Below are 16,203 nucleotides of genomic sequence, written 5' to 3' on the forward strand. Positions count from 1 at the left end.
TCATCATTTTAAGGAAAACTTCACACAAGGGCACAATTCTATCAATTTAATCATTAAAGGCTTTAGAGTACAATTCAGTGAATGTTTTCCGTTAAACTCTTTTGGTTCTCAAATGACTAATAATTTTCACAAAAAGCATCTTATTTCCAAAAATTTCTATATTTTTATACAGAAAAAGACTCCCTTCCCCTCCCCTAAAAAAACAAAGTGAAAGTAGCTGCTGGTAATGTTGGGTTGTGGGAGGAAGGAGGATAGGTATGTATGGTTTTTTTAAATTTCAAAATTTCAGTATTCTAAAATTTCTGGGTGTGGTGGCTTCATGCTACTATCACTGTTCATGGACTAGGATTCCCAAAGCAAACTATACTTTTGCTGCTGAATTGTTTTCCTATGTTTTCTGTAATATACAATGACAGCTTAGCTAACAATATCCTAAAGCAAAAGCAGGCTTGACAGGAAAACCAGGTTATGGAAAGACTGGGACATCAGGCACCTCAGTTGTACTGCCAAATAAAGAGTATGGGTTTAAAAAAAAAAAAAAATCTTTGGTTTTGATTAAATGTTGTTTACACACTTCTACACAAAAAATCAGTGCCAGTTTCAGAAAAATAATAACAACAATAAGATTCCGTACCATGAAAATTCCCATTCATTTAGGAGGGGAAAAAATAAAATACACTCCAAATGCAGAATTCTATCCCAAATGCTGAATTTTGTTAACCCCAGCAGGATTCCTATGAACCAAAACTTATCTAACAAGTACTTTGTCTTTCTCGAATAAGGAATCTGTTGAAGACATCAATAATACTTTAAATTTAATCTTATATTATGAGTTTGTTTGTGCAGAAACAGAAGCTGATCCTCTGGACAATTGGGGGCTAGCAAAGGGGAAAAAGGGGTTGTATTAACCATGAAGTAAAAGAAAATTCAGATTTGCAGACAATTCTGAAACAGATAGTAAGAGAGGATAGCATCAGGCTGAGCTGGGAGAGATTAAGTTGGAAGGTTTCATACTATTTGGGCTGTTTCGCTGTGTCAGGATGCTGCTGGTAGCTGAAGTTTTCAGATGAAGTATTTTACTCAGAGTGTGTTTTAAATTAATGTCTATATACAGTGTGAGAGAGTGAAATAGAAGAAGATGAAGGAGACATTAAAGAACTTGAATTAAAACTCTCTGAGTAATTCTTGCATGTAGTTGTCTCAAGAAAATGTTCTGACATACAACTGGTCTTTATTTTTATAGTTATATGTAGTTTCCATGGGTTATTGCCATGATCATAGGCTATTGGTATTCCTGTTTCTCTAAGGCTATGGCCTTAGGGAAAAAAAAATATTGCAACTTACTTAAATACTTTTCTCCATCCTCTAGGTCCTACTTACAAGAGGAATATAACATTTGAAAAAATTGTTCTGGTGAATTAATAGAGGAGTGGAGGCTAACAGCATCACTGTAAATGATGAGGACTTATTCCTTCTTGACAGTTTTGCTTTGGAGCTGTGTGTTTCATGCGATTCATATGATGCCATCCCAAAAAAGGACTAACAAGCACTCACGCAGTGAAAGGATAACAGGACTGTCAGAGAATGGTGGAAAAACACTGCACCGCACCAAGCGTGGTTGGATGTGGAATCAGTTTTTCTTGCTGGAGGAGTACACAGGTCCAGATACTCAATATGTGGGCAAGGTAAGCCTTGTGTTTAAAGGATTCTTTAGAGGTGATGCATCTGATACCCTTGGTATTTTCCCTCTTTCTCCACAGTTGTTCTGCTTTTTATACAGCAATGGTCCCAATTTCTCATTTAAGTCAAATAAAGCACATCATGGACCACCTGAGGCTTCCATGATTGTTCAAAGTTGTGGGAGAAAAGAAGTAGTTTAGTGAAAAAAACAATAGGAAACTGTTCAGACTAAAATGTTCCAATTTCTTATTACATATGCCCATGTAAGTTTTATCACTGAATCATTTCCAGTTTTCAACTGTTAAACATAAATATTAGATAAGGGAATAGAGAAGTTATGCCTTCATTCATCTGCCTTATGGCATTTGCCAGTATACTGGGATGTGTACTTCCTCAAGTGAAATATAGAATTCTATTTATTAATAATAAAATTGCTGTCTATGGATGATTCTAAGTATTGATAAAATGTTCGAGGAGAAAAAAATCTGGTTTTCATCATTTCTGCAATAAAGTGAGATCTTTACTTAATGGCTTGAGAGACTTTCCATTCTTTGAGACCTACCTACATCAGCTATTGCCGACAACAGAACCTCTGAATTCCAGCTGTCTGCAGTCCTACTTTTTCTGATAACACACAACTCAAAGATTTCCAGATTTTTAGCCCTTTGTGGTGTCTCACCATCCACGGATCTGCCTTGTGGTCTGGTATAACTAAGCAATCTTGGTAGAGACCTAGAATACACACAGCAACCACCCAGAATGACTTACAAATTAAGGAAATATTTATCTTAATATCTTAAATTAATAAATGTCCATTCCAGCTTCTGTCATTCATCCACAATGCTGTTACTAGCTCGGATTGTCAGGTAGCTCTCTCACTTTCTGGTGCCTAACTACCAAATGGATTGAGGAATTTTTAATTAAAAGACCCAAAAATATTTTTGAACATTTGCTAATATCTATGGTCATGGGATGCATGGTCATCTGGAAAATATCAAAATTCTTCTCGAGAAGAATCTCTTCTTCTTGACCAAAGAAACAAATGTCAAAGAAGCCACCCATGGTAACTATGAACTTGATTCTGACCTTGTTTATACCAACACTACACCCATAAAATTCTGTTTTCAGTGAAATTAATTCTGACTTGCAGTAGCGGAAGTAAAATGAGAGCCAATAATCCTATAGCTAGATCTGTTTATCAGTGTGTAAAATAGGAAGGTTTGTTGTAGGCAAGTGGATCTTCAATAAAGAGTGAACTAACTGCATAGAGAGATTGCTAAACACAATTTGGTTGGAAGTATCTTTTAGTACTGAGTAAACTTGCAAAGAAAACATAAAATAAGGTACACAATAATATAGATCTCCATAGCCCTAAGTTCTAACTAGACTCACAGAAATGGTTTTTTTGTAAAAATAGAAAGCTGTTATAGAGGAGAAGTATCAAACATAAGAGTTGATTCCAGTTTCAGTTCCACTGCTATAGATGAATGGACTCCAAACCATCTATGCCATTCTAAACCTCAAATAAGTTAAGCTTACATCAAGACTGTCATAACCATCTCCGTTTCACACAAGGAATGCCTACATGGTATATTGCAACAGATGCAAACTTACCCTGCACTTATTCCAGACTAACTAAAAGCCTTAGGACCTTATTACCATGGAGCTAAGCCCAGGAAGGAAAACAAATGGCTGTACAGCAGTTGGATCTGAGATGATTCTTTTCTTACAACTCAGATAACATGTTGAGATTTTTCACATTTAACTGCAAAATATTGTACAGAGGCCCTGAGGGAGGAGTTTACATTACTGATTCTCTAAACAGATGGAAATCACCCCAAATATTACCCCATGTTCCAAAGAGATAGAGTTGAATTGAATTGATTGACTCCATATGGTTGCATTAATTTTAGAACAGTTTATGACATGACAAAATGATCATAGTTCTGTCCTCAGTGGTATAAAACCACAGTAAATCCATTTGAGTTAGTTCAAATTATTCTAGGTACATGTGGCATACAGCACCAAGAGGGAGCTGCTACAACAAGAAGTCAACTAGAGAATATATTTTTTTTAAAAGCAACAACTTTTTTGAGCAATATTATTCTGAGAAAGGCTTAAATCTCAGGTTTAGTATTCTCCTGCTCAAAGTGATGTAATTAGCAAACTGGTATGTGTGAAGAGAGAGCACTTTTATTCCAACCCATGGGGACTAGTTCACAGCCAGTATTCTTATCCAGTCCCTCTTTAATATGGATATGCACAGGCAGATGGATTAATGGGGTAGAATACTAAATGTTGTACTAAAAATTAAATACAATTTAAAAACTTTATCAGGAAATAAACTTCTAAGGGATCAAAGCCATAATACTAAAAAATTAGTTTTCCCTCCCTAGTTCAATTTTCAACTAATTTTAATCTGTTAGGTCATTGTTTGTGTTTTGTTAGTGATGCTACTTTGTTGAAGCTTTATTTTGTTATGAGTGCATTCTGTTATTGACAGTAAGGTAGGATCACTGGGTATGACATAAAGGGATAAAATTTATTTACTAAGAAGGACGGGTACATGGGATGGAGAGCTATTCTGTGACATCCACACACCTTTCACTCCCACCACTCAGCCCCCCAGTCCAGTTTAGACCAGCAGCAGGGACCCAGGGTAACCGGACACTTCCTTTGACCGCTGGACTTTCCAAGTCCTGGCTGGCAGTCTGGCCCCTGCGAGGGCACTTCTGCCTTGGGCTCAGGCCCCACTCAGTGTCAGAGGTCCCTGGAAGGAAGATTTCCTCCCCCGTATCTGAGGTGTTATCATCTTAAATAACGCTTTTTAAAATTAGATTGTCGGCAGCCAATAGCCTTACTAGCCAAGCAGCCCTAGGATGATCTTTTTCCCCATATCTAAGGCCAAATAGCAGTTGTTACTGGGGTTACTCTCACCCTCTGGTCTCGGAATCACAGGATCGTATAGGTTGGAAAACACCTTTAAGACCATCAAGTCCAACTGTAAACCTAACACTACCAAGTCCACCACTACACCATGTCCCTAGGCACCTCATCCAAACGTCTTTTAAATACTTCCAGGGACAGTGACTCAACCACTTCCCTGGGCAGCCTGTTCCAATGCTTGACCACCCTTTCCTAAATATCCTAAAAATTTCCTAATATCCAGTCTAAACCTCCCCTGGAGCAACTTGAAGCCATTTCCCCTTGTCCTATCACTTGTTACCTGGGAGAAGAGACCGACCCCCACCTCTCTACAACCTCCTTTCAGGTAGTTGTAGAGAGCGATAAGGTCTCCCCTCAGCCTCCTTTTCTCCAGGCTCAACAACTCCAGTTCCCTCAGCTGCTCCTCATGAGACTTGTGCTTTAGACCCTTCACCAGCTTCGTCGCCCTTCTCTGGACACGCTCCAGCACCTCAATGTCTCTCTTGTAGTGAGGGGCCCAAAACTGAACACAGTATTTGAGGTGCGGCCTCACCAGTGCTGAGTACAGGGGCACGATCACTTCCCTAGTCCTGCTGGCCACACTATTTTTGATACAAGCCAGGATGCCATTGGCCTTCTTGGCCACCTGGGCGCACTGCCGGCTAATATTCAGGCGGCTGTCAACCAACACCCCCAGGTCCTTCTCTGCCGTGCAGCTTTCCAGCCACTCTTCCCCAAGCCTGTAGCGTTGCATGGGGATGTTGTGGCCCAATTCCAGGACCCAGCACTTGGCCTTGTTGAACCTCATACAATTGGCCTCAGCCCATTGATCCAGCCTGTCGATATCCCTCTGTAGAGCTTTCCTACCCTCAAGCAGATCAACACTCCCACCCAGCTTGGTATCATCTGCAAACTTACTGAGGGTGCACTCAATCCCTTCATCCAGATCATTGATAAAGTTATTAAACAGGACTGGCCCCAACACAGAGCCTTGGCGGACGCCACTTGTGACCGGCTGCCAACTGGAGTAAACTCCATTCACCACCGCTCTTTGGGCCCAGCCATCCAGACAGTTCTTTACCCAGCAAAGAGTATACCCATCCAAGCCATGAGCAGCCAGTTTCTCCAGGAGAATGCTGTGGGAAACTGTGTCAAAGGCTTTACTGAAGTCCAGGTAGACAACATCCACAGCCTTTCCCTCATCCACTAGGCGGGTCACCTTGTCATAGAAGGAGATCAGATTAGTCAAGCAGGACCTGCCTTTCCTAAACCCATGCTGGCTGGGCTTGATCCCTTGGTTATCCTCTACATGCCATGTGATGGCACTCAGGATCATCTGCTCCATCAGCTTCCCTGGTACCGAGGTCAGGCTGACAGGCCTGTAGTTCCCTGCATCCTCTTTCCGGCCCTTCTTGAAGATGGGTGTCACATTTGCTAATCTCCAGTCAACTGGGACCTCCCCAGTTAGCCAGGACTGCTGGTAAATGATGGAAAGGGGCTTGGTGAGCACACCTGCCAGTTCCTTCAGTACTCTCAGGTGGATCTCATCAGGCCCCATAGACTTGTGAGTGTCTAAGTGGGTGCAGCAGGTCACTCACCATTTCCCCCTGGATTATGGGGGCTCCATTCTGGTCCCCGTCCCTATCTTCCAACTCCAGGGGCTGGGTACCCAGAGAACAATTGGCCCTGCTATTAAAGACTGAGGCAAAGAAGGCATTAAGTACCTCAGCCTTTTCCTCATCCTTGGTCACTATATTCCCTCCCCCGTCTACTAGGGGCTGGAGATTCTCCTTAGCTCTCCTTTTGCTGCTAATGTATTTGAAGAAGTATTTTTTGTTGTCTTTTATGGCAGTAGCCAGATTGAGCTCTAGCTCAGCTTTGGCCCTTCTAATTTTCTCCCTGCACAACCTCGCTACACCTTTGTAGTCCTCCTGAGTTGCCAGCCCCTTCTTCCAAAGGTCGTAGACTCTCCTCTTTTTCCTGAGTTCTAGCCAAAGCTCTCTATTTAGCCAGGCCGGTCTTCTTCCCCACTAGCTCATCTTTTGACACCTGGGGACAGCCTGCTCTTGTGCTTTTAGGACTTCCTCCTTGAAGAATGTCCAGCCTTCCTGGATTCCTTTGCCCTTTAGGGCTGCCTCCCAGGGGACTCTCTCGACCAGTCTCCTAAATAGGCCAAAGTCTGCCCTCTGGAAGTCTAAGGTGGCAGTTCTGCTGACCCCCCTCCTCACTTCTCCAAGAATTGAAAAATCTATCATTTCATGATCACTATGCCCAAGACGGTCTCCTTGCCAAATATCTTCCAAGAATGGAAAGTCATTAACAGCTCCATCATCCCTGATTTTTTGTTTCTTTCCTGCACATACCAGACTAATCTAAGCAGTTAGAGTTGGCAGATGCAATCATGGTCTCATTTATCTGAGTGGTGCTTGTGGGTAGGCTTCACCCTGTGACAAGAAGTAACTAAAGGAGAGGTCTGGTGTACTTGTAAGGTAGATGAAAAACCCAGCTCTACAAAAACCTGTCACATGGCTTCCAGACTGCTAACAGGGGTAACACAGTGTTAATGGACTCTGAAGAGCTAGAACACAGCTTATTTTCCCAATTATAGTTAGATAGCTTTTAGACAAAGGCAGTGGTAGTGATGATAGGTGACATCAAATGGATACCAGTAAGTGCATCTAATGCACTTAGCAGAAATAGAAAATATTGTTTGATGAGCAAAGGAAGTTAGCATTCAACAGCTGCAAAAAGGCTTGATGGCTAGAACGATTGTCGTAAGGAAATTACTCAACGAACAGACCTAAATCACCAACCACCTTTCAGGGACAGGGCATATAGGCAGAACAATTGCCTTGTGAATGTGATGGGAGTCAAGGTAAATCCAGGCAACCACATCAAACATCTTTCTTTCCTTCTCTCAACTCAGAGGACCTATCTGTCTCATATACTCGTGCACATGTGAAAAATAATTGCATAGGAAGTCTTTAAATTTGTTAGGTCCTATTACTCGTACCTGCAACAATGCAAGAACTGCTTATGACATCCTTGGATTTCTTATCCTTTTAAATTATATTCAGGAAATATTTAGAGAAACCGGTAGCTCCATCATGCTAGGTGTTGCATAAAATACGCATAGGGAGATAGACTTTGCTCTGGAGACTTTGCAACTGAAAAATTCAGTCAGACACAGGTAAGGTAAGCAGTATCACAGAGTCCTGCTTAAAAATCTAGCCAAGAAAAAAAAATTAAAATTTTCTAAAACATGAAAATAAGCATATTCTTTCAAGATGCCTGTTGCCTAGTTTGAATGTTGAATATCTCAATGAGATCATCAGTGTGAGGAATTTTCAGAGGATGTACTGAGAGGAAGTGTAAAACTCATTCTGCCTACTAAGAATTTACAAAAAAGAAAAAGAAAAAATGGGTTACAATATAACATTCAGAGTTAAATGTATGAGAGAAGTTTCTTTTTAAAGGAAAAGAAACTACTGGCAATTTTTTGTGAAATATGAAGGGGTTGAGAAATGAAAATACCTGATTGTATATCATACTGTAGTATTCCTTGGTTCCTGGGATCTCCTTTTCTTTCACTAGGGAGGGGCCATAGATCGAAATTCTCTGCTGCTAGTAACTTTAAGCCCCATGCAGACCCTAAGAAATGGAATCTAAAACACTGACATTCTGTGAGAAAAAAGTCTACCAAATTTACTTGCTTCCTAAACAAACAACCCAAAGAGATAATAACCTAAAAAAAGAGACACGTAATTTAGGAAGTATTAAAATATTAATGAGGATGATGTTCATTAATTAAATCAAAATCTAATAAAATTCACAGAAGGCTCTAACCAAATAGCCCTTTAGGGATAATTAGTTTTATTTTCCAAAGTTAACACCGATTTTATATGCCTCCATTTCTAAATAACTTACCTGATACCCACTTCAGTTGTGCAAAATGCCAAATATCCCACCTCTTTAACTCCAGTGCTTATGAAATATCCCCAGGCAGGAAGAAATAGGCCTAATCAAAATCGTAAACCATTTTGGAAAATGCAGTCCTTTATGCTTTGCAACAATATACTTAAGTGATTTCAAGAGACAAGAGATTTTCCCTCCTTTAAGTCACTCAATTACTTTTTTTACATGAAAGCTAATCTCTCCCTATATCAAACAGGCACTTTGCTAATCAAAGGCTACTAATCTTGATGGGCAGATAATGTGTGAAATTCCATGCAATGTATGTTAGACCAATCATAAACTGTACAAACACCTGTCATATCCCAGAATTTAAAAACAAAGAAACGACAACAACAAAAACATTTTTGTACACTACCTGTAAGCTTTCTTTTTCATATTAAGGGAGGAAATACAAAATCAAATAAAAAAGAACTGGCACTGCTCAAAACTAGCTGCTCCATGAATAACCTCCTGTTTAATAACTTCCATGAAAATAAATGAAATAGGCTTTGCATGTCATAAGCGTAATTTAAATTGGATGCAAACTGAAGAAAAATTTCTGTTCTACCTCCAGTTAACCAGTGAGTTTGATTCATGACATTTGCCTGTGTGTCTTATTAAAAAATATAAAGTGAAAAAAAAATATTCAGAGGGTTGGGGGTTTGGGTTTTTTTTGTTTGTTTATTTGGTTTGGTTTGGGTTTTTATGGGTGGGGAGGGCTGCAACATATATTCAGATGCAATCATTTATTTCTTGTAGTCTGCGCTTACAGATATTCAGACATCTACAAGTGAGGTTGACTACTATAGCACTCTGCCTTATAAGAAAAGACAGAGACAAGACCAAAACAACTTCATGTAACAATTCAAGGAGTCTCACTGAATTGGCAACCTTACCAGACTTGCTGTTACAAAACTTCACAAAACTTCACTCAATTGCCCCATTATACTGTATGTTTTTTTCTTATTTAATGGAATTGGATAGTATTTCCTTGTAAATATAGACCAAAAATATACTAATGCCTGGAAATATTATTTCACATTACTTTGCTGGCTGCCTTTGGAACACCAAAAAAGTCCAGAGTAGGCTCCCTCTTAATATGCGAAGCAGCAGAGAAGTCAGAAAATGGGATCAGTAAAGTCCTTACTCCATTAGTGTTATCCCAGTTCATCCATGTCCTCTCAACCATGTTGCCGAGGCCTTGACCATTCTCAATCTCTGCTCTGAGAAGTCTGGGAGGAAAAAGCTTTTGGCCCATATGGGTGACCCACTGAGCTGGCTCTTGACAATACTGCAGTGCCAAAGTCTGCAGCAACCTTATTTTCTCCATCCTGAAGCATAATTTTCTCATCCGCAGGAAAAATATTTTTTTATTAATTACCTAATATTGTTTTCTTTATGTATTGAACTTCATCTTAATCTTGCCTTTATAGTATGTGAGAGAACTTACTTTTTCACTTGTACCTTTAATCAATTTATGCAATGAATCCAAAAGAATTTCTTTATACCATTTGTCATTTTCCCTCCATGGAGCCAGTTTAAGAACCACCTATTCTTAGGATGAAAGAACATACAGGTGTGCTATCCTTTCACTGTTTCAAGTGTGCCCTCCACTTTGTTATAGATGCATCCCACTTGTCTCATTTGAAAAACTGTTGCATTCAGTACAGTACCTAAATGTTACTAAAACCAGCATGTTTCGTTGCCATCTTTTGACTTAGCAGTATGATAAGTTTCAAAAAAACAACAGAATCATAAACAATCATATGTTGCTGACATATAAACATTTAGAAGTGTAATTCAACTGGGGGAAGATTTCATCACATTCTTATCATGTTCCATCTAGCGTGTGCTGTAACCCAAAGCCATCTTTTAAAACACAACTTTTGAAGAAGATTTAATAATGTATTTCCATTAGAATCTTGTCTCTTAAAGTAAAATCAGTATTTTAAGATTAAATAAAAGAAGAAAAAATAGTGGTGTCTCCTGGATCTCCTCCTTTTGTCTTTACTTTCCTCTCTCAGACCTTAACTTTTTCCTTATCTTTGAATGAATACTGCAGAAATAATGATGTACCAAAAAAGAAAGGAAAAAAATCGTAAGGAGAGAAAAGACCAAAGAAATAAGAAAAAGAATCTGACCAATATTTTAAAAAATAAGAAATGGAAAACCTATTTGATTCCAAAATTAATAAATTAATACATTATCTCCACTTACATTGCATTCTTCATTTAGCACATTTTTTCAACAGACATTTGATCTATTTTCAAGCTGCCTTATCTCTAGGCAGATGAATCCCCAAAATAAAACTAAGATAGAAATAGGCAAACCAAAAAAAAAAAGGTTAACCCCCCCCCCATAACAAGTCCCTGTCTCCAGGTACATGCATAACATCTACAAATACCAATGAAGAACCGTAGCTTTACTTGTTTAAAAATAATTTATTTTCTGAAGGCTTCCAGAATAAACTTTATCAAAAAATTGCTGGAAGTAAAAATTATTTTTGTCAAAAAATAGTAAAAAACAAAAAGTTTTCAATAAAATTTGATTGCTTCTTTTAAAAAGAAGTCTGGAAGACCAGGGAAGAAAATGGTGAAAGACAAATGCTTCGTCTTCCAAAACCAATAGGACTTTTTTCTTTTGGAGAAAGGACAGCTGCTCGTTTCTGACAACCTAAATACATTTTTAATTGAAGTTTCAAAAATAGTGAAGAGATCTAATCACATCATGGATAACCCAAGTATAAACAGTTTAAATGTGAAATATCTTGAATGTTACATTGCACTGATAGGCTTAAGCTGGAATTTTGCAATCAAATTTGGACATCATGTTTCACAAAATAGAGAATCATTTCTGAAAACAACTGCAATGATCAGAGACTTCAAATACGTGAATAAGAACAGTAAGTTGGCATTGCTTGCTACAGATAGAGCAGCTGCCATGAGATCTGACAGCTTCTGTTTCTTCAACTACATAAAAGACTGCTAAAAAAATAATCTCAAGTTCTTGTCATGTTCAGGGCAAGAAGTTGGGTTCATATTGTCATAAGGTTGATTTACATTCAACATCAGGAAAAGGTTTTTGATGGTATATACAGTCAATACAGTGAAGTACTAGGAAAGATAACTCAGAGAGACAGGATTATCGTGATACTGGAGGTTTTAATGACAAACTAAAAAACCACATGCCGGAAGGTCCACACTGATCCTACCTGGAGGCAGGAGGATGGCACAGATTATCTCTTTAGGTCGGTGTCTGTTCTGTTTTCAAGGATTCTGTGTGTGTTTTCCAAGTTCAAATGCTAAATCAGCTAAACTGCTTGTGAAAAACAAAACTAAACCAAGAATAAACTTGAATACATAAGAAATGAAGAAATCCTAACTGTCTATTCCAAACTCTTCCCTTTCCCTTTTCCTTCACTTTTCCCTCACCCTCCCCTCCCCTTTCCTCTCCCAAGACAGACTTTCAAGTTAAAAAAAAAAGCAGAAAGCTGCCAACTATGTGCTTTTATAGAGCCTTTGTGCTTAATAGAAAAACGAGAATTTGCAAGATAATTTTTGAGAATTTAGCAAGGCTAAGTGACAACTTCATCCATAGCATAAATACAGTCATCTGAAAAATTACCCAACTACTTTTAAAGCCAAAGCCGATATAAGAAAATGCAATAAAGGCAAAACAATAATAATTCCCCAATTCTTTTCCCTTCTTCCTCTCTCCCTTCATGTTCCTCCTCTTAGGTGTGGAAGAATTACCCCATACCCAACATAGCAGCAAAGGCCACTATGTGGAGTCTAGTTTATTGTTCACTGCAGTGCTTGCTCTTTGCTTAGTCACAGCTCCCCTTCCCTGGGGATCTCCTGAGTGTGCTCAGAGCACCCATGGGGTGGGCCAGGACAACAGTTACTGGGGTCTGGGGCCTGCACAGTGGAAACCCCCCACTATGGAGTTTGCTGGGATTTAGGGTGTTGACAAGCTAAGGAAAACCAAGGCTCAAAGCAAAAAAGCCTGACTTAAAGACAAAATGGGCATGGAGAATGAAGTTCTCTTCTGTCTCCAGTGGTAACTTACAGTTGCCATTTAAAATACCATTTTAATTTTAATAAAAACTGGCTTTTCTGAGTTTAAAAGCCTCTTGTTCTTGGCAAGCTCCTTATGCTAAAAGGCCTAAGCAGGTCTGCCTCAAAGATCTGGCTGGCTCAGGAACCTGCCACAATAGGTAATTGTTATTTGTAGAATAGCCCTAGCTTCTTATTACAACTTCGTAGGCTGGTATTTCTCAGCCTTGCAGCTTTAAGCCTGTGGGAAGAGAAGATTAGGCTAGTGGCAATCTGCAGACCTATCATTAGCTGTTATCAGGCAATCGTTTATTGTGCATGAAAAGGTGGGAGGATGAGGAAAATATATTTCACAAGATACTTTTCATGATGTTGTATATTTATTACATTGATTCCATTATGGGAGCGATTCTGAAAAGGGGAAGTGTTTTGACTATATTGTGGTTTACTGCTACCTGCCAGCCTGGTGATAAAAAGAGTGCAAAACCCATCAGAGCAAATCAATATATGACTACTTAGAAAGGGCAATTTGACTTCATCAGAGAGTGGTATTGTGTAACATCTCATCTGTCAGAGAAAGCTTTATGAATAGTCTTCTTGAAGACAAACAGAGGAGCTGTCAACAAGCAACTGTCAAGGACAGCAAGTCTTTTTTTCCTGTGTGTGTCTGATATATCAAATCCTGTCCATTGCAAGAATCATCACACGTTTCAGCCTTCTAGAAACCAAAAAATATGTTAGTCTAGCCAATGTAATCAGTCAATTTAACACTATGCTGTGTCTCAATAAAAGGAGGAATCTGTGATCTCTTATCAGTTATACAAATACATAAGTACGGTCAAATCCTTGCTGTATGTACTGCCGTAGCAACACAAACACAGTGGGCTAACTCCTGCTCTCTCTCATATCAATCTATGTTCAGGAAACTCTGCTGCAATCTCTCTTTTCTGTTTTTGCACAACAGAGTGTAATAAAAAGAGTGAGAAAACATTCTGGCCTCCATGAACATTTCAGAAGTTATAAATTCCTCCCTGTCTTGCTTCACGTTTCAGAGCCAAGCATGCCCATTTCAAATGGAAGCCATTGTACCATTTTGGTGAAATTGGGAGTGTGAAGGAATGACAATCAGGCTGATAATCTTAAATGAGTTTTAACCTTAACTGAAGAGCAATTGGTTTTATGTATTCTCCATTTCCTTAGAGGGAACCTAAGGAGAAATGACATCAATTCCTCTCTGTTTAAGTTGTAGAACTCTTAACAAAATCTCAAAGAGATCTTTGGAATGGTTGATTCAGCTACAAGGATAAAGTTTTAGCCCAAACCCTGCCATAAAAATAATTGGTGATGCTGGAAATAATTATTAATAAAATTTGATTGAATATTTGCTTTAAGTACATTTTGCTTTATTTTTTCCATGTCTAAAATGTAATTGCCAACACTTATTCTAATGAAGCTTTTCCTCAGAGCATGTCTATGTATGAGATGTTCCCACACAATATTACAAAAAAAAAAAGCTCTGGAATATAATGAAAACAGCCATGAATCAGCCATTTGATTGAAAGCAGAGCTTGGAAATACTGGGTTGAATAAGATATCAGGGCACACTATGAAAAGGAGGAAAAAACCAAAACTAACTATTTAATAGCTACCTACCTGGTGAACAGTGCTTGAATGCTTGAATTTGTGATATAAATGATTGCTTTAACTTTTCCTAATGCATAAAAAAGACAAACACAGACGTATTAAGTGGGATATTGTTATACTTCTGCTCAAGTGTTCATAAAATGTATTTACCTAACTTAAAATTTGTGATTGTTGTCACCACCTGTAGTCATTTTTGCCCCTGGAACTTTTAGCTCTTGCTACATATTTCTGATTAAGAGCTGAAATAGATTTAGTTTCTAAATATTGAGAACAAATTTAGTTCTTATAAAAAAGTTCTGATTTACAACTTCTATGCAGCTTAAGTGGAATTAACACTACTATATCACACTGTTAAAAATGTTGCAACTACTGATGCAGGCTTTAAAAATGGTGCTTTTCTGATAGTTCAGTCTTACAAGGATTGTGGAAGTAAGCATATTTTTCTTTTTAATAAGCATTTGTGATGAATAAACACTGTCAAATACCAGGAGGTAACAGAGCATTAAATGCTCAAATATAACTGGGTCAGGTATCTGACTGATAGGACTGAATTAACAAATGAAGAATAAAATACAGAAAGTATTTGCTTACCTTGTCTCTCTACCCCTGCAGCATTTGCATTTAAAATGCTGAGACTACAGATCCTTTAAATCAATGATTAAAAAAAAAAAAAGGAAGAATTTACTGTATGTTTACTGTATGTTGTGTAACACAAGTGACTAAAAGAAATAACCATGTATATTTATCTTTAATTTTAAACCTATATTAATTAGAATGATGTAAAGATGAATTTGGCATGCAAGCAAGTATTCCTATATATGTTGTCGCTGAAGTAAATGGAAGCAGGGTTGTTACATAAAGGATAAAGAAAAGATTTATTTCAACCGCTTTGATGAGGATAAAAGAGAAAAGGATAAATAAAACCTTATAATGATTATGCTATGATTATTAATAATAATTTCCACTTCTGTAAGTACCATTCAAAAAAATATATCAAAGTAATTTATATTAAATGAACAGTACCTATGGTGAGGCAGGCAATGACATAATATCTGTTCTTCTGAGGAGAAAACTGCAGCAGAGTTGCTAAAACAGTCATTTGAGGTCATAGAGCCAGTCAATGACAACAATTAGATGCAGAACTGAATAGCCACTGCACAGGGACAAATTCAGCATAACGGCAAGGCTTATCTATTTGAAGAGAAGATAAAGGCAGAAAGGACAGCACATCTAGAGTGAAAACCATTTAAAATCCAAGCACTCCTGATCCCTCATTTTGAATATTAGCAAAATCTCAAGTTCTGTCTTAAAACCTATCTCCAAACTGTCAACAAGACCATGGTCAACATTTTACTCAAGATGAACTCATAGGATAATTAGCAAAACAATCAGTTTTACTTTGTGTGCTGTGTGCTTCTCCAAAGTACAGAGTAACTCTTTAGACAAAAATGGATTTCAGCAAAGGATGCAGTCAGCACTGAAGAATCCAGTTCCCAAAAAAATCTTCCTTTTTTCATAAAGTTAATACAAAATTAGCATCGATACATTCTGATTTTTATCTGCTTTAACCAGATGCAAACCCTTTGACTATCCATGCTGTTAAACTAAAATTAAACTCACCCTTTATGCACCTCCCGCTGAGCTTTTTTTTCATTAATATTTGCTCTGACAATCTAAAAAAAAAAAAAATTCCCTCTTAAATAACTCCTGCATTGTCTAATGTCTCCATATTAATCTCACTTCATCTGATCAGCTTGCAGATTCAGATATTAAATTAACTATACCCTTGATGAAGCAACACTGTGGGTCTGCAGGGCTTTATGCCTGGTTTGGGCCTTATGCTTTGGCTTCTCTAGGCACTATTTCTCTTTCATGGAGTTTTCATCTGAAGCCCCAGGCAGCCTTATCCTGACTCTCCTCTAAGCCACAGTCTTCATGCTTAATC

The 16,203-nt window shown here is 38.2% G+C and overlaps 1 protein-coding gene across 2 annotated transcripts in view; it reads left to right on the forward strand.

The window, feature by feature from the left end:
- The first annotated feature begins 1,454 nt into the window (after nucleotides 1–1,454).
- CDH9 (cadherin 9) overlaps nucleotides 1,455–16,203 on the forward strand; it is a 71,923-nt gene continuing 57,174 nt past the window's right edge. Inside the window, exon 1 of one of the 2 annotated variants that reach the window (XM_075495637.1) lies at nucleotides 1,455–1,685. In XM_075495637.1, the coding sequence (XP_075351752.1) occupies nucleotides 1,455–1,685 (231 nt within the window). The remainder of the gene's footprint in view (nucleotides 1,686–16,203) is intronic. The other variant, XM_075495638.1, reaches the window with a different exon arrangement.

This window comes from Mycteria americana, chromosome 2, assembly GCF_035582795.1.
Source record: "Mycteria americana isolate JAX WOST 10 ecotype Jacksonville Zoo and Gardens chromosome 2, USCA_MyAme_1.0, whole genome shotgun sequence".
In the NCBI taxonomy this organism is placed as follows: Eukaryota; Metazoa; Chordata; class Aves; order Ciconiiformes; family Ciconiidae; genus Mycteria; species Mycteria americana.